This window comes from Gadus chalcogrammus, chromosome 21, assembly GCF_026213295.1.
Source record: "Gadus chalcogrammus isolate NIFS_2021 chromosome 21, NIFS_Gcha_1.0, whole genome shotgun sequence".
Taxonomy (NCBI): domain Eukaryota; kingdom Metazoa; phylum Chordata; class Actinopteri; order Gadiformes; family Gadidae; genus Gadus; species Gadus chalcogrammus.
Genome location: NC_079432.1, coordinates 11484664 through 11509998, shown reverse-complemented (window position 1 = coordinate 11509998; position 25335 = coordinate 11484664). Strand labels below are relative to the sequence as shown.

The following is a 25335-nucleotide window of genomic DNA, read 5'->3' as shown; positions in this document are numbered from 1 at the left end:
ATTAGTGCTGTCAGTTTAACACGCGATTAACGGCGTTTACGCAAACCAATTTTAACGGCGTTCATTTTTTTATCGCGCGATTATCGCTCCTTTGGCTTGGCAAACGTTGAAGTTTTTTCAAACAAAACAACAAGCACTTATCGTGAGTTAACTATGACATTAATGCCATTAATCACGATTAAATATTTTAATCGCTTGACAGCATTAATACATATATAATAACAATAATAAATTAAATGTATATAGCGCTTAATATGGTACTCTAAGACGCTTTACATATTGCCCTATCTAAACTATGATATATAGTAGTATAGTATAGTATAGTATAGTGATATATAGTTTCTATAATAAGACAGAGGATGGAGTTTACCTTTCCGATACCGATTTGAGCTCTGATTTGAAGCCGTAAACTGGAACCTTTCGACAGGTAGAGATGGAGACGGACGCCACACAGGTAGCCTTATATATGCATTCCTTGTTGGGTGGGGGGGAGCAGTGGCCCCTCTTTGGTTCACCTTATCGTGGGGTATGATGCAACAGTACATGAGGTGTTACACATTGCATGCAGCGGTTGATCGAATGTGGTGTTTAAGTGACAATGCAAACACGATACTGTCTTATCTGAAGGGTCCGCACCCAGCTCTATCTATCCCTCTTCCTTCTCCTTCTATCTCCGTCTTTCTCTAGTGAGAAGTTTCTCTAAAACACTTTACAATAAGGGTACATTAATTAACCATCATTTGACAATTGTTATTGAGGTAATAAGTATCTACTGTTGCCAAGGGTCTAGTTATCATATTTGTGAATGCCAGAGGTATTCTCAACATGTTCCTCATGAAATTCTTTCTTCAAGTTTTTTGACGAGGGACTCTGTTGAAATTGTAACATGTTCAGTTTGAATATTTAACAAATCTTCACATTTAGAATTTTTAACAGATTTTCAGTATCTTCTATTCTTGTTGAGAATATAGTTTTAGTTTTATGCCCTTTATATTGGCATTCCTTATCGGGGTTCGGGGAGCAGTCGTCCGTCTTTGGTTCCCCTTATTGTGTGGGGTATGATGCAACACTACATGAGGTGTTACACATTACATGCAGCCTCATGGTTGTTTCCAATGTGGTGTTTGTGTGACAATGCAAACACTGTACTGTCTTATCTGAAGGCTCCACACCCGGCTCTATCTATCCCTCTTCCTTTTCCTCCTCTCTCCGTCTATCTCTAGTGAGAAGTTTCTCTAAAACACTTTACAATAAGGATACATTAATTAAACTTTATTGAACTATTGTTATTGAGGTAATAAGTATTTACTGTTGCCAAGGGTGTAGTTATCATATTTATGAATGCCAGAGGCATTTTCAACAACCTCAGGAAATTCTTCCTTCAAATTTTTGGACTAGAGACTCCATTCAAATTATAATATGTTCAGTTTGAATATTTAACAAATCTTCACATTTAGAATTTTTAACAGATTTTCAGTATGTTCTATTCTTGTTGAGGATATAGTTTTAGTTTTATGCCCTTTCTTGACACACCAGTCTCGTCTTTCAAACCATTTTTTAACTCGCGAATAAACACATACACTTGAAGGGAGGGACTGTCATTTACATTTTCTGAGAGCGAGGCTATGGTTTGAGACTTGGTTCTCCCTACATGGCTTGTTGTCTGCTTCCGGTAGAAACACACAATGAATTAGGTAAATGCTACTGAAAAATGTTTTTTTTCACTTCATGCTGTCTATGAAACCAATAGGTCAGATGAAAGGTGAGACAACAGTATCAGCCATATCGTTCTGGACCTAAACTCGACAAACTAGATGCAAACAAATTTCAAAGTTGCAACCATAAATAACTTACCTTTTTTTTTTTTATTATTCTAATAACACCAATACTTACTAAATATCGACATTGTTAGGCTCCACAATGTTTAACTTAGTATCAAATGTATCAAAAATCTTTTTGGATCAGTAAAAAGATCAGAATGTACTGATTTGTTCAATTTTCGAATTGGGGCTGGATAACAAATAAATATTAATATCTATTGCGATAAAATGTCTCACGATGGGCGTAATACGTTTGTTTAATACATTTCAGTTTTTTGTGTATTGTGCCATAGAAAGGTCAATCCACTTCAATTTGAAAATGGTTCGGCTACCTGAAGTCTGACTAAGCTCAGACTAGCATTAGGTGCAAAATATATCGGCAGAACAGGAAACGCCTCCAACCTCTTCCACCATCTCATAAGGTCCCACCAAACAGAGCACTTCCAAAGCTTGAGGTTTTCGCTATCACGCTAGCATCAGCCTCCCCTCAAGTAGAAGCCAACAGCGCAGCTCATTTGCTAGTCAAACTTAATGAATCTAAATAAAATGGCCTGAGCTATTGCAAACGGGTTAAAGAAAATTCTGAAAATGTAGCCTACACTCAGTAGGACTACTAACTAGTAGTGGTTGAATGTAAAGTTAAAGCTTATCTTTTATTATTACTAAAGTTTTCGCACGCACCTTGCGTGCGCTCAACCTCTAGTTGTAATTAAATCCATATTAAAATGTGGAAACCCCAGTCGATAATGTAACAAATTTCTGAACGCATAATATAATAATATTTTGCCTATAATGTTACAACGTATAACATTCGTTCACCACAAATGACTCTTAAGAGCAGTGCACTTTACATTTTTTAACCATTCAGCGAACAAAAGGCAACAGGCTGATTATCATTTAGGGGGCCACTCAATGACATGCAGAAGCGTCACCAACAGGCCCACTGAAGTGGTGTGAGAAATACAGACTTTCTACTCCTCATTCACATATAAGGAACATTTCCTATGGAGGAAATATTACCTCAGGGGTAGTATTATTCAGGGGATTTTCAGGGTACAAATGTCAAGATATGTTGTTCACACATACAGCCCATCAGGAGAATATGAGGACTTCCACGTGTGTCTGAAAATAGCTAGTATGTGAGAATTTGATTACATTATAAAATTAGTCAGTTTATGGTAACAGGGGTAATTGTTCAATGGAAAGTGTAGTATACTATGCATGCAAATCAATTATTAAATAGCTTTTACTGTTATTCAGGGCTGAAAAGTGCATTGACATTTTAAAATGCAAGTCAACTATCGGTACTATTAGTTATTTGAAAATAATAATCGTTGAGATTAAACATCTCTTCCAGTGTCCTGGCCAAGACAGGCAGCAGTAGCCTACAGTCACACATAGCATACAAACAAAACATAAGAAAAATAAAAGAACTAAAGGAGTCCGCAGGGGGTAAGGGAGATATCAATATCGCAAGACATTTCGGGAGGCTCAAGGAGGAGAGTTATATTAAGTTTGAGCAACAAAGTGTAAAGACATTTCCGGAGGCTCAAGGAGAAGAGTAATATTACATTTGAGCAACAAAGTGTAGTCTTGTGCTGGCCTCTATAGACATAATTCACCATACTGTGTTATTTACATGTTTTCGTTGCGTTACAGGGACACGTCACTTTAAGATCACTTGACTTGTGTGTTGATATGCCGGTCGGCACGATGCTTGAATTTAACAGCTTTTATATGACTAAATGAACAACCTGCCATTGCTTGTCGAGGTGAGAAATTGTCTCTTCTCTTCTTTTATCGTAAATTTCTACAGTCTATAGACAGAACGTCTTACCTGGGAGAGATGGTCGACGGCGGAGCCGTTATGTTTAAAAACATAACGTCTTACCTGGGCGAGTGTCGCTGCGGAATGTGTGTGTTCTAAACTGCTTGTGTGTCGATGGCGGAGCCATTATGTTTAAGGGAGAGTGTCGCTGTGGTGTGCGCGTGTGCGTGTGTGTTCTTACCTGTGCCGGTGTCGATGGCAGAGTCGTTATGTTTTGTAACATAACCTGTTACCTGGGCGAGTGTCGCTGCGGTGTGTGCGCGTGCTTGTGTGTTCTTACCTGCGCGTTTGTCGATGGCGGAGCCGTGTGTGTGTGTGTGTGCGCGCGTGTGTGCGCGCTTCCGTGTATGTGTCGCTGCCTTTGTCTTGTATTGTCTTGCGGTGTGTGCATGTGCGTGTGTGTGTTTGTGTTTGTGTGTGTGTGTGTGCGCGTGTGTGCGTCTCCTTGTATGTTTGTGCGCATGTGCGTGTTTGTGCGGTGTGTGTATGTGATGTGTATGTGCGTGCTTGCGGTGTATGTATGCGTTTGCGCGTGCTGTGTGTGTGTGTGTGAGCTGCAGGCTGCTTGGCACATGCGCTCATGACTAACTTGAGTAACTGGTGCGACAGGCCTGCTATTATAGTAGTACGATTATTATTTTGGCATGTATTAACAGTTATATATTCAAGACAGTTTCTCACAAAAGAATATAACATTATACGTCATTGCAGTCTAAAATTCTGCTGCTTGTACTTGCTACCTTAGAGACTCCAGTGCAGAGAGCACTTGCCATCGATCCTTAAATTCTCGGCTGAAAATGAGTGTTGCCATTGCCTATTCAAGGCAGATATGTAAAGGTTCTTTCTTCAAAACAGACTATTCTGAATCAAGCCATAGATTATTCTATTCTGAATCAAGCCTTTGATTAAAAAGCTTTGATCAATTAAATGTGTGTATATCGAACAACTAACTAAAACCACTGAGCCATTGAGCATTGCCGTCGGTGGATGTATAGGCTTATTCATAACAAGGGTGGCCATACTGGCTTATAGTTTGGTTCGGTTAATATCAAGTGCTGTTTTCACGGCCTTGATCACACTTTGTTCATTATTTGGGGTTCCTAAAGTGCCACACACACCTGAAAGTGGAGGATAGAGCAGTCTGTTTATCTGAGTCTTTAAACCGATTTTGGGAGAAAATTGTGAAATGTTAAAAATGTAATTTCTGCAGATGCATGTGACTTCTTTGTATATGTGTTTATCCGTTTTGGGGATTTATATATTTTCCCTCTGAAGTTACCCCAGTGTTTGTGGACTTCCTGTTCTTATTTGTATGCAGTATTTTTTGGTAACACCCCCATTATTCTAACCCTTGAGCTTTTAAGGCCTGGTGACTTCAATTTTCTGACCAATCAGGGCATTTCTTCCGTGACACACTTTTTTTTTAGCACTCAACACACAGAACCAGATATAACCAGAACATTATTACTATTAAAGGCTTCACCCCATTCTGTAGATTGAAAGGAACGATTCTGGAAGAATTTCACCTGGATCGGGTCATTTTGTGTCCGACAATAAATTACTTTTGCTATTATTTGGTGGAAAAGATTAAGAGAATTAGTGTGGGCATGGTGGAGGAAACAGACCCGGTACAGAAAGGATATGAATGACTATGCAGACTGAACAGGCCGTGTGTCAAGTGTAACGAGAAACAAATGAAGTAACTGTAGTAGTGCAAGCCAAAGGTTGTAGTAGGGCAGTAGTGGTTAAGAGGTTTGACTACCAGCCGAAAGGGTTCTGAATACGAAACAACCTAATGTCTGCAAGCTGTCGGAATCCTTTAGCCAGATACCCCCCTACCTAGCTCCTAATACCTGCATTTTAATGGCATATCTGAATTCACTGTAAGCCTCTTTGGATGAATGTCTCTGCAAAGCGACTAAATAGTAAATAGTGATTGTTGGGGGAGCGCAGGATGTAACCATTGATCTGGAATCTCTTGACATCAGGACATGAGCGGCTCTCTGGGCCCAAAGACGCAGAAGGGATCTATTCTAGGGATCTATTCTAGGGATCTATAGCGTCTATTCTGGTTACCCACCTGATCGTTAATTGAAGATATATGGGGATAATTGGAGGAAAAGCCAAAACCAGAATGATCAAATATCTATCCTAGATAAGTTTTGGCATCATGAAAAGCAAATCAGTAATCTAGTTTAATGTAAAATGTTATACTTTACAAGACTACAGAAGTGAAGAGGCTAGTTGGAAGTTTATAGGAACCCCTGTGTGTGTGTGTGTGTGTGTGTGTGTGTGTGTGTGTGTGTGTGTGTGTGTGTGTGTGTGTGTGTGTGTGTGTGTGTGTGTGTGTGTGTGTGTGTGTGTGTGTGTGTGTGTATTTTGTGTGTCAGAAAGCAGAGGGTCGTATACCGGGTGACGTTTGGACTAGTCTCTATGGAGCAAAAGGAGGGGAATTGTATAGGCACACGTGGAGATACGCTTATTAGGGCATCTGATTACAATTACAATTAGGGCATTTAGCAGACGCATTTATATAAAAAGCGACTTACATCAGTTAATACACACATTGACACAACGTCGGCAGCGTCAACCATGCAAGGCGACAGCCAGCTCATCAGGAGCGGTTAGGGTTAATTGTCCTGCTCAGGGACACATCAACACTCGGAGCTAGGAGGAGCTGGGAATCGAACTAGCAACCTTTGGCTTACATGACAACTGCTCTACCTCCTGAGCTAAGCCACATACGATCAACTATATTTGTAATGCAACAATATATTTTTTTATTGGGACGGAAAAAATACACTAGAATGCCATTTGACTTTTCTCTGCTGTACCAGTTGCTGTAACATTTATTCAAAAAAAAATCTGAGTTTTCATATACAGTAGGCCTACTGTAAAAAAGATATTTAACAATACCAATTAATAATATGGAAGAGGTTAAGCAGGCGTGAAAACGGAGTACATGTGAATCCCTGTCCCTCCCGGTCACCAACAACGGAGGCCGGTTAATCAGCCACTAGACCATAAGCACTGGATCCTCCTCAGGGGACTCGGCAGTCTGGTCCGCAGTCTTGGGGCTATTCAAGCATTCTTGATAGCCGTTTTCTTGAAGGAAAATTGCACAGCTAAAAAAGTAACAGAACGAATCAGATCCTACGAACGTATACTGAATATATTTTTGCATTTCAATGAACATCTGAAATTCTTACCTTTTGTTCATCTTGGTCAAGGTACGTTGACAAATAGTATCTGAAATAAACAAAATGAATCACATCAACGCGGTTATTGAAAAGGTCCTAAAAACAAACTTCTGGAAGACTACAACATTATTGGTGTGTGTGTGTGTGTGTGTGTGTGTGTGTGTGTGTGTGTGTGTGTGTGTGTGTGTGTGTGTGTGTGTGTGTGTGTGTGTGTGTGTGTGTGTGTGTGTGTGTGTGTGTGTGTGTCCCACTTTTTATTTTGAGTTTGACACCAGAAAGATATTTTCTTAAGCCGCATTCCCCGGGTTCAGCTGTGATTGCCACAAGCAACATTACAGCAAAGACCACAGCATACTTCATTCTAAATAAAATGAATAAATACATAAATAAAACAACAGTTTGTACATAACAAGCACTATTCTTAGTTACATAAGTAGGCTCAGAATGGTGTATGCCTCTTACCTTGCTTTCGATGGAGCGGCAGATGTGGAGTTAGGTCAAGAGAGGCCCTGGCACTTCTTTTTTATAGTCTCTTTCGGGATGGGTAGGCACTCATCTGACTTTGCAGTCTTGCATTATCATACAGTACCGACTAATTGTGTGTTCATCCTCTTCTCTAATCAGCTCACACCATGCATGCTGTGTTCACTGCCCCCCCCCCCCCCCAAAATGTTAACCCTTAAGTCTAATGACTACACAGGCTACGAAAATCAAATTGCTTTTGTTCTCACGGCGTCTTGATAGGATTATGGTTAGGGTTTAGTTAAGGTGGTTTTAAAAATAACAATTCAAGGGCCCTTTGTTAATTGCACTATTTTACAGGTGGACCATTTATACTTATTTGCAAGCAGGCTGTCAGGCCGTAAGTCTGTCTTGACCTATACGCAGAGAGTGAATGAAGTTTAGATTATATTTTTCTATTATTTTATTTTTTTGACGTATTTAAGTTGCAGCTTAGGCGTCCGCCTACGCAACATATGCCTTCCAACTTAAATACGTCAAAAAAATTAAATAATGGGGGCAGTGAACACAGCATGCATGGTGTGAGCTGATTAGAGAAGAGGATGAACACACAATCAGTCGGTACTGTATGATAAAGCGCCACTTCCTTGTCTATCACATTAGGTCGCGTTTCTTTCTGAAAATGTACCGGTTAGTTATGGGTTAGTTACCGGATAATGGTTTTCGGTCTATAGGAAGCAAAAACAACCAAAACTGACACCCCTATATCACAAAGGTTGTTTTTTTTGTTGAAAAACCAAACACAAATCTATATACACCATTTATTTCATTTGGTAAATTTACTGCACAAGTTCCAATATAGTTTAGTTGAGTTGATTTATTTGCAGAATGAAATAGTACAGGAAAAGCATTGACAAACAAATACAACACACAATGAAATGCATGTGCATGAGAGGGACAGCATTGTTATTTGGGAGACATTAAAGAAATAACCGTTCCAGATCAAAACTTCATTTTACTGTTATTAAGGGAGGCAGGTTAATGCTAGGTGACACGACAGAACTGCTAATCTATGAAGAACTGGACGTTTTCCTCAGGGGCAGCCCCTTCATCTTCAGGGGCAGCCTCTTCAGCGTCAGGGGCAGCCGGTTCAGCGTCAGGGGCAGCCGGTTCAGCGTCAGGGGCAGCCAGTTCGGGACCAGGAGTAGGCATTTCAGCATTAGCAGAGCCCTGGCCTTGGTCAGCACCTCGTTGTTGGTTGGTCCTTGGAGATACGCTTAGTAGGGCATCTGATTACAATTACAATTAGGGCATTTAGCAGACGCTTTTATCCAAAGCGACTTACATTGGTTAATACACACATTGACACACCGACGGCAGAGTCAACCATGTAAGGCCACAGCCAGCTCGTCAGGAGCAGTTAAGGTTAAGTGTCTTGCTCAGGGACACATCAACACTCAGCTAGGAGGAGCTGAGAATCGAACTAGCAACCTTTCACTTACAAGACAAGTGCTCTACCTCCTGAGCTAAGCCACATACGATCAACTATATTTGTAATGCAACATTATTTGTTTTTATGGTGATGGAAAAAATACATTAGAATGCCATTTGACTTTTCTCTGCTGTACCAGTTGCTGTAACCGTGCGTTCACACCAAAAGATGCATTTGCTGCCCGAACGCGTTGACGCAGAAGTTTTGCGGCGCGGCAAATCAAGTTTTGCGGCGCAGCAAAAGTTGAAATATTTCAACTCGAGCAGCATTTGACGCGCCGCAAAATACGTGAACGCGCCCGCCGCCTGTGCCCGGCAGCGGGCACGGGCATGCCGCGCTGCAAATCAGATTTTGCCGCGGCGCAAATCAAATTTTGCTGCCGGTTTTCTCGGCAGCAAGTGCTGCGGCAGCAAAGCAGCAAAGCAGCCACGCGTCTCTACATTCACTTTGAATGGGATCGTGCCGCGCGTCAACTTTTTGCATCTTTTGGTGTGAACGCAGAGTAACATTTATTAAAAAAAAAAATACTTAGTTTTCATATACAGTAGGCCTACTGTAAAAAAAGATATTTAACAATACCAATTAATAATATTGAAGAGGTTAAGCAGGCTTAAAAACGGAGTACATGTGAATCCCTGTCCCTCCCGGTCACCAACAACGGAGGCCGGTTAATCAGCCACTAGACCATAAACACTGGATCCTCCTCAGGGGACTCGGCAGTCTGGTCCGCAGTCTTGGGGCTATTCAAGCATTCTTGATAGCCGTTTTCTTGAAGGAAAATTGCACAGCTAAAAAAGTAACAGAACGAATCAGATCCTACGAACGTATACTGAATATATTTTTGCATTTCAATGAACATCTGAAATTCTTACCTTTTGTTCATCTTGGTCAAGGTACGTTGACAAATAGTATCTGAAATAAACAAAATGAATCACATCAACGCGGTTATTGAAAAGGTCCTAAAAACAAACTTCTGGAAGACTACAACTTTATGTGTGTGTGTGTGTGTGTGTGTGTGTGTGTGTGTGTGTGTGTGTGTGTGTGTGTGTGTGTGTGTGTGTGTGTGTGTGTGTGTGTGTGTGTGTGTGTGTGTGTGTGTGTGTGTGTGTCCCACTTTTTATTTTGAGTTTGACACCAGAAAGATATTTTCTTAAGCCGCATTCCCCGGGTTCAGCTGTGATTGCCACAAGCAACATTACAGCAAAGACCACAGCATACTTCATTCTAAATAAAATGAATAAATACATAAATAAAACAACAGTTTGTACATAACAAGCACTATTCTTAGTTACATAAGTAGGCTCAGAATGGTGTATGCCTCTTACCTTGCTTTCGATGGAGCGGCAGATGTGGAGTTAGGTCAAGAGAGGCCCTGACACTTCTTTTTATAGTCTCTTTCGGGATGGATAGGCACTCATCTGACTTTGCAGTCTTGCAACGTGTGTGCGGTATTAATCAATATTAAATGTAGGGGGGGAAATGAGGTGGCATTACCGTACATTATCATACAGTACCGACTGATTGTGTGTTCATCCTCTTCTCTAATCAGCTCACACCATGCATGCTGTGATCACTGCCCCCCCCCCCCCCCCCCCCCAAATGTTAACCCTTAAGTCTAATGACAACACAGGCTACGAAAATCAAATTGTTTTTGTTCTCACGGCGTCTTGATAGGATTATGGATAGGGTTTAGTTAAGGTGGTTTTAAAAATAACAATTCAAGGGCCCTTTATTAATTGCACTCTTTTACAGGTGGACCATTTATACTTATTTGCAAGTAGGCTGTCAGGCCGTAAGTCTGTCTTGAACTATACGCAGAGAGTGAATGAAGTTTAGATTCTATTTTTTTATTATTTTATTTTTTTGACGTAGTTAAGTTGGAAGGCATATGTTGCCTAGGCGGACGCCTAAGCTGCAAAGTGCTTTGGGAAACCCTGGTATAGCACTAGCGATGTCAACAGTTAATCGGCTAACCGCCGAATTTCTCTTGACCGGTTAACCATGTCGGTCCATAGATCATCAAGGCTAATTTGCATAAACACTAACTAGCAGTCTTAGGTAAAAATGTAAGCGCTCTAAACTACGCTGCAGTGTGGGATAATTTCCTCCAGAAATGCAACAAAGTCAAACGTAAATAGTGTTTTGCTACTTTTCAGTTCAGTTGTAGTACTAGTAATATGCTGTAGCAGATTAAGAACAAGCAGCCGGGTGCCATGTCCGAGAATGGTTTGCGGCGTCAAAGCTCATTGAGTCAATGGAGCGTTGAACTAAAAGGAAAGCGCCACTTTCTTGTCTTTCACATTAGGTCGCGTTTCTTTCTGAAAATGTACCGGTTAGTTATGGGTTAGTTACCGGATAATGGTTGTCGGTCTATGGGAAGCAAAAACAACCCAAACTGACACCCCTATATCACAACGGTTGTTTTTTTGTTGAAAAACCAAACACAAACTATATACACCCTTTATTTCATTTGGTAAGTTTACTGCACAAGTTCCAATGTAGTTTTGTTGAGTTGATTTATTTGCAGAATGCAATAGTACAAGAAAAGCATTGAAATACAAATACAACACACAATGAAATGCATGTGCATGAGAGGGACAGCATTGTTATTTGGGAGACATTAAAGAAATAACCGTTCCAGATCAAAACTTCATTTTACTGTTATTAAGGGAGGCAGGTTAATGCTAGGTGACGTGACAGAACTGCTAATCTATGAAGAACTGGACGTTTTCCTCAGGGGCAGCCTCTGCATCTTCAGGGGCAGCCTCTGCATCTTCAGGGGCAGCCTCTTCACCGCCAGGGGAAGCCGGTTCAGCGCCAGGGACAGCCGGTTCAGCTTCAGGGGCAGCGAGTTCGGGACCAGGAGTAGGCAATTCAGCATTAGCAGAGCCCTGGCCTTGGTCAGCACCTCGTTGTTGGTTGGTCCTTGGAGGTTGTTTGAACGTTGAAACCGGGCGGCGTTTGATGGCCTTGCTCCTGGAGAAGTCATTGAAAGATGTTCATTTTAATTGCGATTGAATTCATTATATTTGTATGTATTTAATTATTGGGTGGTTGGATTTTTTTCGTATTTTTGGTTCTTACTTTTGTTTCTTGTCGAATTTCTTGGCGAATTTCTTCTTCTTTTTTTTGTCTTTTTTACCTGATTGACAATAAACCCGAGGTTAGAAAGTGGTTTAAAGCATAGGGATGCTAGTCATTGGGATGTTCCCCCTCATTGTTAAAGATTAAATTTCACGTTTATGATTTGAGTTTTGCCTACTTTTGCTTTTCTTGACTTTTCCCTTGGCACTCCTGGCAAGAAAACAAATGATATTTCATATGCATATACAATGCATATTAGGAAGGTTTGTATAATTATGTATTGCTAGAAAATGCATTTACTATAGAAAATGTGGCGAGTGCTGTAGTGTAAAGTGAGGCTGAAAATATGTTTTAATAAAGCCACATAGTTTAAGACCTAAAGAAATGTTGAATGGCTAAAATCAAGTGTAAAGTGAAATTTAAACTGAGTTCAAAAGTGGGTCGTGTCATCACACTGTGTCATTCCCCATTGGAAGTCAATAAGACCAACTGAAAATATAAAAACCATGTAAAAATGATCAAGTTGCAAAGTCTAGTGGAAGTGTCAGAGAATGGGTGTTTTCTATAATGACTTCCATTATAGAAAATAATATTTTAAATTAAATATTTAAATACCTTAAATATTTTTGACATTTGAATGGTAGCACGTGATTCATACTAAGGGAACATGATCGGTGAAGTATCAGCCTCTTCGCCTTTATGTATGTTGTGATGTAATGCATAAGGGACGTTTTGAAATGCGCTTACCATTTACTGCCTGAAGACTGTTTTTTTTTTGAGTTAAACTTGCTTAGACTGTAGAAGTAAGACATTTGCATTCAAAATTATGTGTAGCACATTGAGATAAAATCTACATTTTATTGACTCTATGTCAATGTTGAAATAATAGGTTTTCAGAAGTACCTACCTCTTGGATTTTGAACCTAAATCGAACCAAAATAATGAGGAAAAAAAGGTTGGGTGTTTAGTAGTCTGTAGAAAGGATTTCTAAATTGAATTATGAATCCCCTGTTTTTCAATTGTATTCTTAATTTAGCTGTTTATCTACACATCATTCATAGCATTTTTTAAACGCCTCAAAATGTTTTTTGCTTCATACAAAATAATATATATTTGTATAACTTTCTATATACAACTCTTCTAGAAACTCGTCTCCATTGTACTCATTATTATTGTATTATTGTGTGCCTGTGTATCACATACCTGGTAGAATCCCATAACCTTTGGAATTCTTTTTAGCTTTTTTACTCAATCCTTGGTCAGCAAAGAGAACCACAAGCAAAACAACCACAAAGACCACTGCAAACCTCATTCTGAAATGGAGAGAAAACACAGTTTAAAACAGTCAGAGCTAATATAATACTTTGACCATTACTTTCAGTGAATAGAATGATAGAACTCAAGACTTTGTGGTACAAATTAACAGGATTATTGCATTTCACTTTTCTGTCACTTGAGAGGCAAACGGTGATGCGTGTGATTTATTAGATTCAGAGGCACTCTGACAGATTGAGAGGCGAAACCCTTTCATATTTTTATAATTTGTGCTATGCGTGACAGGAACATGACCAACTTTGTATCTTGATCTTGTGTTCATCTACTTCTCTAATCAGCCTGCATCGTACATGCTGTGTTCATTGTTCCTCAATGTGCGTGTGTGTCTCAGTGTTTGGCAAAAAGCATGACCATTTTAAGTGGCAAAACAAAATCAAACTCACCTCTATGGTTATAACTCAGACATTAGTGAAACTTGAGCCCTTGCTTACCTTAAATCTATAAATGTCAGGTATTATAGATAACCTTCAGTGTGTATTGTGTGTAGTGTGTAGTTTTTTTATCCTTGATGGACTGTCCAAAACTGGAGAACTTGAATAAACTGTATCTAACCTATCAAAAATTAATAAATAGATAAAATAAACAACAGTTTGTACAGAATAAGCACTGTTCTTAGTTACATAAGTAGGCTCAGAATGGTGTGCGCCTCTTACCTTGATTTCAATGGGGGGGCCGATGTAGAGTTAGGTCAAGAGAGGCCCTGACACTTCTGTTTTATAGTCTCTTTCGAGGCGGGCGGGCCCTCATCTGACTTTGCAGTCTTGCAATGTGTGTGCGGTATGACTCAATATTAAATGTAGGGGTGGCATTACCGTACATGATCATACAGTACCGACTGATTGTGGTTTCAGCCTCTGCTCTAATCAGCTCACACCATGCAAGCTGTGTTCACTGTCCCCCCTTGTTGTTTTGTGGCTCAATTTGGACCCTGAAGTGTAATGACCACACCGGCTACTTTGAGGGAATACTAGCAATATGCTGTAGTACATAAAGAACAAGCACCCGGGTGCCATGTCCAAAGGATCGCAAGCGGCGCCAAAGCTCATTGAGTCGATGGAGCGCCGAAATAAAAGGAAAGCGCCAGTTTCTTGTCTTTCACATTAAAAGGGTTAACATCCTTTATTTAATTTGGTTAATTTACTGCACAATTCCAATTGAGCACAATGAAATAGTTCAATAAAAGCATTAAAATACAAATACAACAAACAATGAAATACATGTGCAGGAGCGAGAAAGAATTGTTATTTATTATTATTGAGACATCAAAGGAAAAACGTTTCAGATCAAAACCCTCATTTTATTGGATTAAAACATAAGCATCTAGCCGGTTGGATAGGGGTATGCCACCGCACTCCCTACCCCTCAAGTGTTCCCATCAGGGCAGGTGACAGAACCGCTACCCTATGAAGAACTAAAAAAAACCCTCAGGATCGCCTTGTTCGTACTCAGCAGAGCCCGGCCCTTCGTACGCATTTCCTCCGGCATCCATTTGGAACGGAGGTGGTTGAGCGAGCCTTTCCTCTACGTAAGAGATGGCATTCCTCCTAGGGAGACATTGAAAGATGTAAATTCAAATCCCGATGGAATTAATTACATTTGTATGTGTTTAGTTGATTTATTGGATTGTTGGATGTTTTATGTTTTTTAGTTCTTACCTTAGTGCATTGGTGAATGAGTTTCTTTTGTTCTTCCTGTTTTTGTTTCTTTTACCTGATTGACAATAAACCCGAGGTCAGAATGTGAGGTATAGCAGAGGGAAGCTAGTAATTGGCATTTCCCCCCTCATTGTTAAAGATTACATATTTATATTCACCTTTATGATTTGAGTTTTGCCTACTTTGGTTCTTCTTGACTCTTCCATTGTTAGACCTGGCACGAAAACAAATTATATATGCATATACAATGCATATTAGGAAGGTTAGATTAATTATGTATAACTAGAAAATGCATTTACCATAGAAAATGCGGTGAGTGCTGTACTGTAAAGTGAGGCTGAAAATATGTTTTAATAAAGCCACATAGTTTAAGACCTAAAGAAATGTTGAATGGCTTAAATCAAGTGAAAAGTGAAATTTGAACAGAGTTCAAAAGTGGATGGTTTCATCACGCTCTAGCCCCAACGGCAGTCAATGAGACCAACTGAAAATATACAAAGCATGTAAAAATTACTAAGTTGCAAAGTCGAAAGTAGTGGAAGGGTCAGAGAATGGGTGTTTTATACAATGACTTCCATTATAGAAAATAATATTTTAAAAGTAGAATAAATATTTTAAACATTTGAATGGTAGCACATAATTCGTACGAAGTACGAACATGATCAGTGAAGTATCAGCCTCTTCGCCTTTATGTATGTTGTGATGTCAAGGATAAGGGAAGTTTTGAAATGCGCTTACCATTTACTGCCTGAAGAGTATTTCTTTTTTGAGTACTTGCTTGGACTGTTGAAGTAAGACATTTACATTAAAAATTATGTGTGTCACATTGGGATATAATCTACATTTTATCGACTCTGTGTCAATGTTGAACTTAAACGTTTCAGAATTTCCTACCTCTTGGATTTTGAACCTAAATAGAACCAAAAGAATGAAGAAAAAATTATTTAGTGTTTAGCAGTCTGTAAAAAGGATTTCTAAACAGAATTATAAATCCCCTGTTTTTCAATTGCATTTTTTATTGAGTTGATTATCTGCACATATTTCATAGCATTCTTTTTAATTATTTGTTTTGCTCCAGACAAAATTATATATATTTGTATAACTTTATATGTCCAATTCAAAAACATGTCTCCATTGTATTAGTTATTATGGTATGATTGTGTGCCTGTGTCTCACATACCTGATATCCCAGAACCTTTGGATTTACTGGACTTTCTCTTTTTACTCGAACCCGGGTCGGCCAAGAGTACCACAAGCAGAACAACGATAAAGACCAATGCAAATCTCATTCTAAAAAGGAGAGAAGACACAATAGTTAAATAGCCAGAGCCAATCAATTGCATCTCTCAGTGAGTTAAATGATATAAGTAAGGCATCAACAGGATGTTTGCATCTTACCTTTCCGTCTCCTGAGTGGCAAATGGTGATGCGTGTGATAATTTAGATTCAGATGATTGCGTCTGAGATGATTATGATCTTATATATTGAGAGGCACAACCCTTTTTTTAATTTTTTATTTGTGCAATGCGTGAATGGAACATGACCGACTTTGTATCTTGATCTTGTGGTCATCTACTTCTCTAATCAGCCTGCACTTTTAATGCAGTGTTCATCGTTCCTGTATGTGGGTTTGTGTCTCAGTGTTGGGCAATAAGCATGACCATTGCAAAAATACAATTCCTTTTTACATCTCTTTCCTATGTTTGAACACTACCTCACTCATTAGTATTATTCTTATCACTAACGACTTCCAATTTACACTTCATCCCCTAACTGGGACATGTATAGAGCCTCCGTAAAAATGATATTACATTTATTTTTGTAAGGAGGGTATATTTTTTCTATTTTCAATGTTTTAGTTGCTTTCTTCTGCTTTTGGACTGTCTAATTAAAAAAAAAAATTGTGTGAGAAAGAAATACCCTAACAGTAACCTTATAGTCAGCAATCACCCGCTCAGGGACAACAGTTAAAAATTTGCCACTAAGCCAAACATTGCAATATTCAATACATTTTTGGGGGATTTTCTGTTTTTACTTAAATCAGAAATCTCACTTCTGTGTTGTAACTCTGTCATTAGTGAAACTCGAGGCCTTACTTACCTTAAATCTATAAACGACAGTTATTATAGGTATCCTGCAATGTGTATTTACTAAAACAGTCTATGTCTGTGTTTATGCATCCTTGATTGGACTGTCTGTTAAAAAAAATTATCAACAAAACTGAGTCTAGAGTGTGAGCTTTTGTAAAATCATTTATCTTGGTGATATGCTTCTGTTGTGAAAGGGGAAGAGGAGGTTGTGGTAATTTCCCCCAGGAATACGGCCTGTGATAGAGATTCGTTATGGTTGACCCCTGACCTGTGGGGTCATGGTGTTAACTGATTGACCACCCAGCTTGTGAAATATATATCAACCGGAGCCCCTCATAAGCTCATCCAAAAAACGTTTTTTTTATGTTTTCTAATGCTAGGTAGTGTTGTGTGTGACGGTTTTTAAAATTCAGAAAAGGTGAAAGACCACAAACCTAACGATAGATTAAGATACAGTTAACTGTTTTGTTAAGTATGGTCACAGACATAGGTTGTAGGGGCCTCCTGATAATGCCCTTACAATCCAGTGATATCACTCAAATGGGTGCATGTTGCAATTGTTGCATGCAACATTAAGTATAAAACACCAAAAGTAGCAGTGCCACAACAAACAAAAGAGAAGTCGAGAATCATGGTGCCCTTCAAAGTGCCGCCTTCAGCTGCTTTAATGAACTGCAGACATGGAAGCAGGTGGCTCCTTTCCACCATCTGCTAACACATTTTACATGGTTAGTTACTTTTGCTGAAACTGCTGTATTATTTCAGGGTTTTTTTCGAATTATTTTATTCACCGCACGGTTCGATTGAAATTAGATAAACCGTTCTTCATAAAGCACCTTGTGTGTTTAGGTGCATTTGTTTATCTCTTGCACAATGGCCACTTGATCTACAATCATTTACACTGTTCACACAGACAGACACACACACACACACACACACACACACACACACACACACACACACACACACACACACACACACACACACACACACACACACACACACACACACACACACACACACACACACACACAGCCAGTGAGACCCAGACCCAGCAGGAAGCCAACAAATACATTCCATTTCTTCACAGGCCCAATGTGATTAATTTATAGCTGATATTTTATAGATTTCTGAGGCCGGCTGCGCTACAGATGGAGGGGGCGGGGGGCATCCACAACCACAACTTCAATCATCTCAAATGAAACAAAAATATAAGGAGAGATGAAAGACTGGTGAGATAGAAGTGCGATGTCATGGATATTAGGGTGTGTTTGTGTGTGGTGTGTGTGTGTGTGTGTGTGTGTGTGTACGATATCCATACCCACGGGACACACTCTGAAAGTAAGTGTAACGGTCATCTGGACTTTCGTGCATCCCTTCCCACTCCCAGTCACGCCTAACGGACGTGCATGAGGCTGGGTTTTCTGACATGGAAGTGTTTTTTTGTTGTTAAAGTTTCCGAAAGCTTTTTTAGTCTTTTTTTATAGTCTTTTATACTCCAAAAGAACAAAGGGTAGCACAAACTTAACAGAGGAGAGCATCAGAGAGAGAGCAGGACATGCAAGGAGAACTTAAATACAGATGTGCCGTTTAACTGATGATCCCGCCCCTTTCTGCCCATTGGCCAAACCATTAGGTCAGGTTGAGAACAGGCAGACAGGGGGAGCTAGTGACGTCTTATAATGATTAATCTATGGACACAAGCAGAACACAATGCAGGCTGTTAACCGCCATGGGCTACCATTCCAAAATTTGACAATGTGGTAAAAATAATTGATGCATTTACTACTGAATCCGTTTCTCTTTATTGTCTGGAATCGTTTTGGCGGCCATCATAATATTCCCCAGGACATTCTATTAGTAATTGCTGCTTCTTAATGGTATACTAAATAAAACACACTCATTCTCATATATGGGGACAATTGTCAAAACAGATGAGCAACACACAGACTTGATTCTTTCAATTGAGCAGTCATTTTTTATTGTAATCAGGGTTCGTTTTGGTGTGTACAGAATCCTATCCCGTGTTCGTTGCTGTTGGACCACTGTTTGCTGATATTAATCTACGTGTGTTTTACTGTCTCCTTTACAGCCATATAGTTTGATCCAGAATCAGTAGGATATTTTATGAAATCAGGTGAAAACATCAAAAATCCCAAAAACGATTCCATAAAAGAAAGTCCAGATAACAGCACGCATGTCCATACTTATGTACGGCATCAAATCCCACATTACTGAACTGGTACAAATTGAAAACACGTTAAGTACACGTGACGTGGATCAGGGGGAGATGCCCCTCCTGGGACACACATTAGCCGTGAAGTCTGCCCCTGGTTCGAGAGACGTCTGCCTCTTGTTTTGAATGGAAAAGATAGGAAAACTCCCACACCCAGGCGGGCACTCTTCAAGAGGCTGAAGTGATATCGTGGTCGGGTTCAGGTCCCACGGCCGCACATACGTGCATGCGTGTGCGTGCGATTTCGCGTGTCTATGCGTACATTGATACCTAGCAATGCAGGTGTAAACTGTTGAAGCATTTACAATCGTTTTGAAAATTACGAACCGGACAAAGAAAGGACATCAGGAAGATTGGGAATGGTGTTGCCAGGACAAAGTGGGTAATTCGTAGTCCCTGCTATGGTTCATGGGGAACTGCTGTGTTTCTTTAGAGTAATCTCCAAATACAAACACCACACTGTTAATTCAAATCGTTTTTGACTGATTGGGTTCCTTTGTGTTTCAAATAGGATTTGCCTTGGACACACAAAGAAAAATAGGTGTGTGTGTGTGTGTGTGTGTGTGTGTGTGTGTGTGTGTGTGTGTGTGTGTGTGTGTGTGTGTGTGTGTACATGAAACATGTTGTATGTGTGTATCTGTATACTACTCCCACTGTCTCTGCTGATGTTGTTCTCAGTTTATTAAGGCTCACGTGCCACTGCATGGATTGTGAGACATAGCCATTACATCTTCCACTTAATAGACCCTTTTCACAGTGGGAAAAACACAGGTAGGTATATCTCATCACATTCATTATGGATCTGTTCAAACTAGTCTAGTAAATATACATTGACCATGCTGCCGCGGACACAGACATAAATAAAAACAACCTTATGTTTTAAATTAGGTACTTCACCCTTCTGTAGAAGAGCTGTTAAAAGGCTCCATTGCTCAAGTGTGTGTTTTGGTTCTTTTTGTCTTTATTCATAGACTTATAGAATTAGCCAAGGCTAGAGAAGGCAGCTTTTTTCCAAGGATTTTTCCAGTCTTATGCAATCTTTATGAACTCAAAGACCTGTTGAAAGCTGAGGCGTGACTGTTTGTAAGACGGCCACATGTAAGGGTTAGCCTGGGTTTTCTCTGGGCGGTGTCAGGGGTCTCTGTATGTCGGGGGGAGCCCACGGCCCTGCTGCCCCTGGCTCAGAACAGAAGCTCGAGGGGAGCTGAAGCCCACCACAGGAAATACGAAGGACAATACGCAAATCTAAACGTCAGCTAAAATGCGAGAATGATATGGATCAGCTTTTCTTTCGCTCCTTGCTCGCCGTGATTTATTTTACGCTCCCGAGCGTTTTCATTTTCATTTTCTTCTCCGTTTGACCTCAGTCAGTGACAGTCATTTTGGCTTCCTCAAAAGGTTTTCAGATTTTTTTTTACCTATTCGATGAATAGGTAAAAAAATGAATGAATTTTACCTATTCGAATAGCATTTCTTATTCTTTTTAAAGCAGCCCTTGCAGACAGTCCTTGAACTTGAAAATGCAGGTGATTTGTAGAAAAGATTCCCCACAAAAAATAGTTTATAAGTAAGTATCCAGGTGCATGGCTTTTAGATGATTTCCCTTTCAAAATCTACTCTTTATTGACAGTCGTTTACAGTCGTAAGTTTGACCTTGCTGGCTTCAAAAAAGGAAAAAATCTCCTCTCCCCTCTCCTCTCTACTCCCATAATGTATCCACCTATTGTATCCCCTCCTCTCTCTCCTTTCCTCTCTCCTATCTCCTCTCCCATCGTCTCTTCTCTCCATTCCTTTTTTCTCCTCTCGTCTCTCCTCTCTTCTCCTCTCCTATCTTCTCTTCTCTCCTCTCCTCTCCTCTCCTCTCATCTTCCCTTCTCTCCTCTCCTCTCCTACCCATCTCCTCTTGTCCCTCCTCCCATGCACTCTGCCCTCTCCTCCCATCTCCTCCTCTTCTGTTATTTCCCCAGCAGTGTGCTTGGCTGCTCGATGCTAGCTCATATGCAGTGATTTCACACCTATACTAATGGCTCCAAATACAAATAGCTGCCAGCCTCCTGGCTGCATTCAACCGGTCCCCGACTCCAACATTCAAGCATGTCTTAATGGTCCTTTCATGTTAATCGGGCAATGACATTGGGTTAGGTTCCTGAGCGCCACAAGCGCTAACAGAGTTGCAAGGCGTTTGCTAATTCGAGTCCCAAGTGCTGCTAAATGTACTGTCACAGCACAGTCTTCGTCTTCCGCTGGTCGTATTTTCGCAACTGTTTCCGTGGCAGCGACACCTTTTTCCATGGTGTCACTTCTCTGCGTCTCTCGGTTGACGCATACATTCTAGCGGCAGGTGCCGGCGTCCACCCTCCTACTCGTTTTATGTATTCAAACATGGGTAGCAGCATGGGTATAACTTAGTTGCCATGACTCATCTGTTTTAGTGGCGAGGTGCGATGAGTCGATTTTAAGGCGGACGGTGCAAAGTGTTATACAAATCTGTTCCGATTGATCCCAGGAAGGCTGATCTATTCCAACCTTGTCAGCTAGACTAGGATCAAGGATCAAGAGCCACCAGGGAAAAGGTGGCCATGAAAGGATCAAGGAAGGATCATAGCAATTTTTGGAGGTTTCACAAAAGTCTGTTGCCGTTTGAGGAAAGAAAATACTGAAAATACTGACAGCTGTAGGGTAATTCCGCCCAAAAACTTTGGAGTTTACAATTTTTTTCAATTTTCTTGGTTGTGTAAAAGTAGAGCACCCGTAGAATACAAAGAGGAGTTATTTAGAGCAAAGTTTTAGGGCTGCACAGTTTTTTTGAGAATGACAAATGTCACCGCACACGATGTGATGCCGACAAACTACAAAGCTCTTCCACAACCAACACACATTTTCCTTCAAGCTCCAAACCTCTATCGTGAGAATAAATTATGACCACAAGTTTATTCCTTGCCTACCAGGGCATTGTTAAAAGCCCCAAAAACATCATGACACACACATGTTTTAGCCCATATCGTTTTTGTAGTTTGTGTTAAAAGTCTTTAACACATTGGACCGATGAAAGTCAATAGCAAAACAACAAACTCTATCTCATAGGATTGACTGAAGTGAATTGAGATTTGCTGCGTCTATCTCGTTTTGGTGACATTTGATGTAGACTAAACACTGCAGGGGGTGAAGTTTTGAAATGATAGTGCAGCGTGCTGCTGGCTGTGAACAGTCAAGGCTTAAAGGAGACTATAACTTTTTTTTTATTTGTCGCCTGCTTGACATTCCTTCAGAAGTGGATGTCAGTGACAAGTGGAGAGGAGGAGAGATGGAAAGTTCCCCAGGACTTTTCTTCTGATCCCTTTTGATGGGCAGTAATATCAGACACACACACAAACACACATGTGCACACGCACACACACACACACACACACACACGCACACACATCCACATGGCTGCACGCACACACACACACACACACACACACACACACACACACACACACACACACACACACACACACACACACACACACACACACACACACACACACACACACACACACAATGACACACACACGGATGCACTTGGAGACACAGGCACACACACACACACACACACACACACATCCAAATGGCTACACTCAGACACCTGCACACACACACACACGCGCACGCACGCACGCACGCACGCACGCACGCACGCACGCACGCACGCACGCACGCACGCACGCACGCACGCACGCACGCACGCACGCACGCACGCACGCACGCACGCACGCACGCACGCACACGCACACGCACACACAATCACACACAAACGTATGCACTTGGACACACTGGCACACACACACGCACGCAGGCCTACTTTGATTCAACTGCAGAGGACATGACCCAGGTTTGGTGATAGGTGTTGCATCACTATCTATTGTGATCCAAGCGGAATAGCTTCCAGGGTTCAAACTCGGGACAAGGACGTTTTTGCGCCAATGTGAATGAGTACTGTCTGATATGTTGAGACCATGGCTTTAAGACAAGGCATGCTAGCACCCTTTTAGGACATTACATCAGGACATTGAAAACGAGAAAACTAAGGCTAGAAAACTTAGGCGATCACAAGTTGTTGCCACTAGACATGTATTTTTGTTTTTGTTTCATGTTTTTAAGATCGAATTATCCTTGATGTGGCTAATCTTAAACAGAACAAAGCTGACTGAAGTGGTGTGGGAGGTAAAGTCGCGCTTTTCTAGACGGTAAATTGAAATGAGAAATTAAATTCAAAAACCTCGCCGGCACGTCTTCTTTGCTGTGGACCCCAAGGGATCTGAACAAGACTGCTGGCAATAAAGTGTACTGATGTGTAGAATGATGGATTGTTTAATTGTAGGCTGGTATACTCACTGCTGGAGTCTATTTATCACACAGTTACAATAAGAGTGCAGGATTAATCAATGGTAGAGTTTGTAGCATTGCTCTTTGATTATTGAATTCCCAAATACCCATCCTCATTTTATAGATAAGCTTTAAATTTGCATACTTCCCATTGTATTTTCCCTTGTCTAATATTCACTTTGTCTTTTGCAATGAGATAAGCAATTGTACCTTTGCTTTATTTGTTTTTGCTAACGTTGATGCATTTAATGTCTGTTAATATCGTCCATATATATTTGAATGACAACTACCGTGTTAAAAGTTATGCTCCATTTACTATTGTGAAAAAATATAGACAAATACTCATGTACAGACACAATAAAGTCACAAATGCATGTTTGGTACTTTACCTACCATGCTTAAACATTATCAGGTTCAGGGCTTCAAGGGGAGCTCCAGGGGAGTTTGTTGTGATGCGGTGTGGAGGAAGGGGTGGTGGTGGAGGAGGTGGTGTTGGAAGTGGAGGAGGTGGTGGAGGAGGTGGTGGTGGTGGTGGTGGTGGTGAAGGAGGAGCTTGTGTTGGTGGAGCTGGTGGTGGAGGAGGAGGTGGTGGTGGTGGAGGAGCTTGTGTTGGAAGAGCTGGTGGTGGAGGAGGTGGTGGTGGTGGTGGAGGAGGTGGTTGTGGTGGAGGTGAAGGAGGAGCTTGTGTCGGTGGAGGTGGAGCTGGTGGTGGAGGAGGAGGTGGTGGTGGTGGAGGAGGAGTGGCTGGTGTTCGAGTAGTAGCTGGTGGTGTTTTAGGAGGAGAAGATAGTCATGATGATGGTGGAGGAGGTGGTGGTGTTGGTGGAGTAGGAGCTGGTGTTGTTGGAGCACAAGGAGGTGGTGGTGTTTTAAGAGTAGGTGGTGATGGTGTTGGATGAGGTAAGGTTGGTGCTGGTGGAGATGAAGGGGTTGGGGGTGTTGGAGGAGGTGGTGGTGGTGGAGGAGGAGGAGCTGGTGGTGTTGGAGGAGGTGGTGGTGTTGGTGGAGGAGGTGGTGATGGAGGAGGAGGAGGAGGCGATGGTGTTGGAGGAGGTGGTGGTGGATGAAGAGGTGGTGTTGTTGGTGGAGGAGGTGGTGGTGGTGGAGGAGGTGGTGGTGATTGTGAAGGTGGTGGTGGTGTAAGGAATGGGTCCTCGAAGCCTCTTTCTTTGCTGGCTCAACCACAGTCTGTTCCTCAGACTCTGGGTATATTTACCATGAAAACACATAGCCTCTCTCGAACTCTAACTCTCTTTCACAACCTCATCATCGCTGCTGCAGAAGATGAAAAACCCATGAGGGTACGCATTTTGATTCTTAAATCAACAGGGTTTTGATTTTGCTTTAGCTACGGCGGACCGTGAAGCAGCTTATTATCTGCTTCATTACAGCGGGAGAGGCGCCGCCGAGTCAGAGAGAATGTGTGTGAGATCCTATATGGGACTGCTGTGTGTGTGTGTGTGTGTGTGTGTGTGTGTGTGTGTGTGTGTGTGTGTGTGTGTGTGTGTGTGTGTGTGTGTGTGTGTGTGTGTGTGTGTGTGTGTGTGTGTGTGTGTGTCTGGCCTGTGACTCTGCCACAGAACGCATTTGTTTGTTTGTATTTACTGATGTGTGTGTGTGTACTATCAGCCTAAAGTTGACGTTTGTGAATTTGTGTACGTGTGTTTGTGCGTGTGCATGCCTGTGTTAAGAAACTGAGTTGTTGGTGGCGTGTTTCACAGTGAGCCTTAAGTGTACATAGTAAGAGCTGCTTATGATATCGCCT

The 25335-nt window shown here is 41.1% G+C and overlaps 2 protein-coding genes and 2 long non-coding RNA genes across 6 annotated transcripts in view; 1 reads left to right on the top strand and 3 right to left on the bottom strand.

The window, feature by feature from the left end:
- The window catches only part of LOC130374954 (exostosin-1), a 162417-nt gene that overhangs the window by 70222 nt on the left and 66860 nt on the right, over positions 1–25335 (top strand). The window lies entirely within an intron of this gene.
- LOC130374353 (uncharacterized) lies at positions 6144–7421 on the bottom strand. The gene is made up of 4 exons (XR_008893600.1): positions 7311–7421; positions 7100–7209; positions 6858–6897; positions 6144–6773 (listed from the first exon to the last, which is right to left on the bottom strand). It is a non-coding gene; the product is annotated as an uncharacterized LOC130374353 (long non-coding RNA).
- On the bottom strand, positions 8169–10218 carry LOC130374354 (uncharacterized). Its single transcript, XR_008893601.1, has 4 exons — positions 10128–10218; positions 9917–10026; positions 9675–9714; positions 8169–9590 (listed from the first exon to the last, which is right to left on the bottom strand). It is a non-coding gene; the product is annotated as an uncharacterized LOC130374354 (long non-coding RNA).
- Positions 11242–16360, bottom strand: LOC130374351 (myristoylated alanine-rich C-kinase substrate-like). Of its 3 annotated transcripts, XR_008893599.1 has the most exons (11): positions 16275–16360; positions 16057–16166; positions 15771–15786; positions 15615–15659; positions 15035–15090; positions 14877–14931; positions 13875–14765; positions 13090–13199; positions 12794–12809; positions 12634–12681; positions 12062–12096 (listed from the first exon to the last, which is right to left on the bottom strand). XR_008893599.1 is itself a non-coding variant. In XM_056581070.1 (7 exons), exons 1-7 carry the CDS (start codon positions 13481–13483, stop codon positions 11508–11510), a joined length of 690 nt encoding a protein of 229 aa, XP_056437045.1. In that variant the 5' UTR covers positions 13484–13839; the 3' UTR covers positions 11242–11507. The 3 variants fall into 3 exon arrangements, 2 of the variants coding, with proteins under 2 accessions (XP_056437045.1, XP_056437046.1); XM_056581070.1 differs by lacking the exons at positions 13875–14765; positions 14877–14931; positions 15035–15090; ... (2 more) ...; positions 16057–16166; positions 16275–16360 and adding exons at positions 11242–11778; positions 11887–11944; positions 13329–13839 and having other exon boundaries at positions 12065–12096; XM_056581071.1 differs by lacking the exons at positions 14877–14931; positions 15035–15090; positions 15615–15659; ... (1 more) ...; positions 16057–16166; positions 16275–16360 and adding exons at positions 11243–11778; positions 11887–11944 and having other exon boundaries at positions 12065–12096; positions 13875–13951.

Bases quoted from the DNA above. Each gene is read 5' to 3' on its own strand.
- LOC130374351 (XM_056581070.1), bottom strand. From the start codon at position 13,483: ATGAACACAAGATCAAGATACAAAGTTGGTCATGTTCCTGTCACGCAT. The intron at 11,945-12,064 runs GTAGGCAAAACT...ATTGTCAATCAG, and splicing joins AAAAGTCAAGAAAAGCAAAA to GTAAAAAAGACAAAAAAAAG. The intron at 11,779-11,886 runs GTAAGAACCAAA...TGACTTCTCCAG, and splicing joins AAATTCGACAAGAAACAAAA to GAGCAAGGCCATCAAACGCC.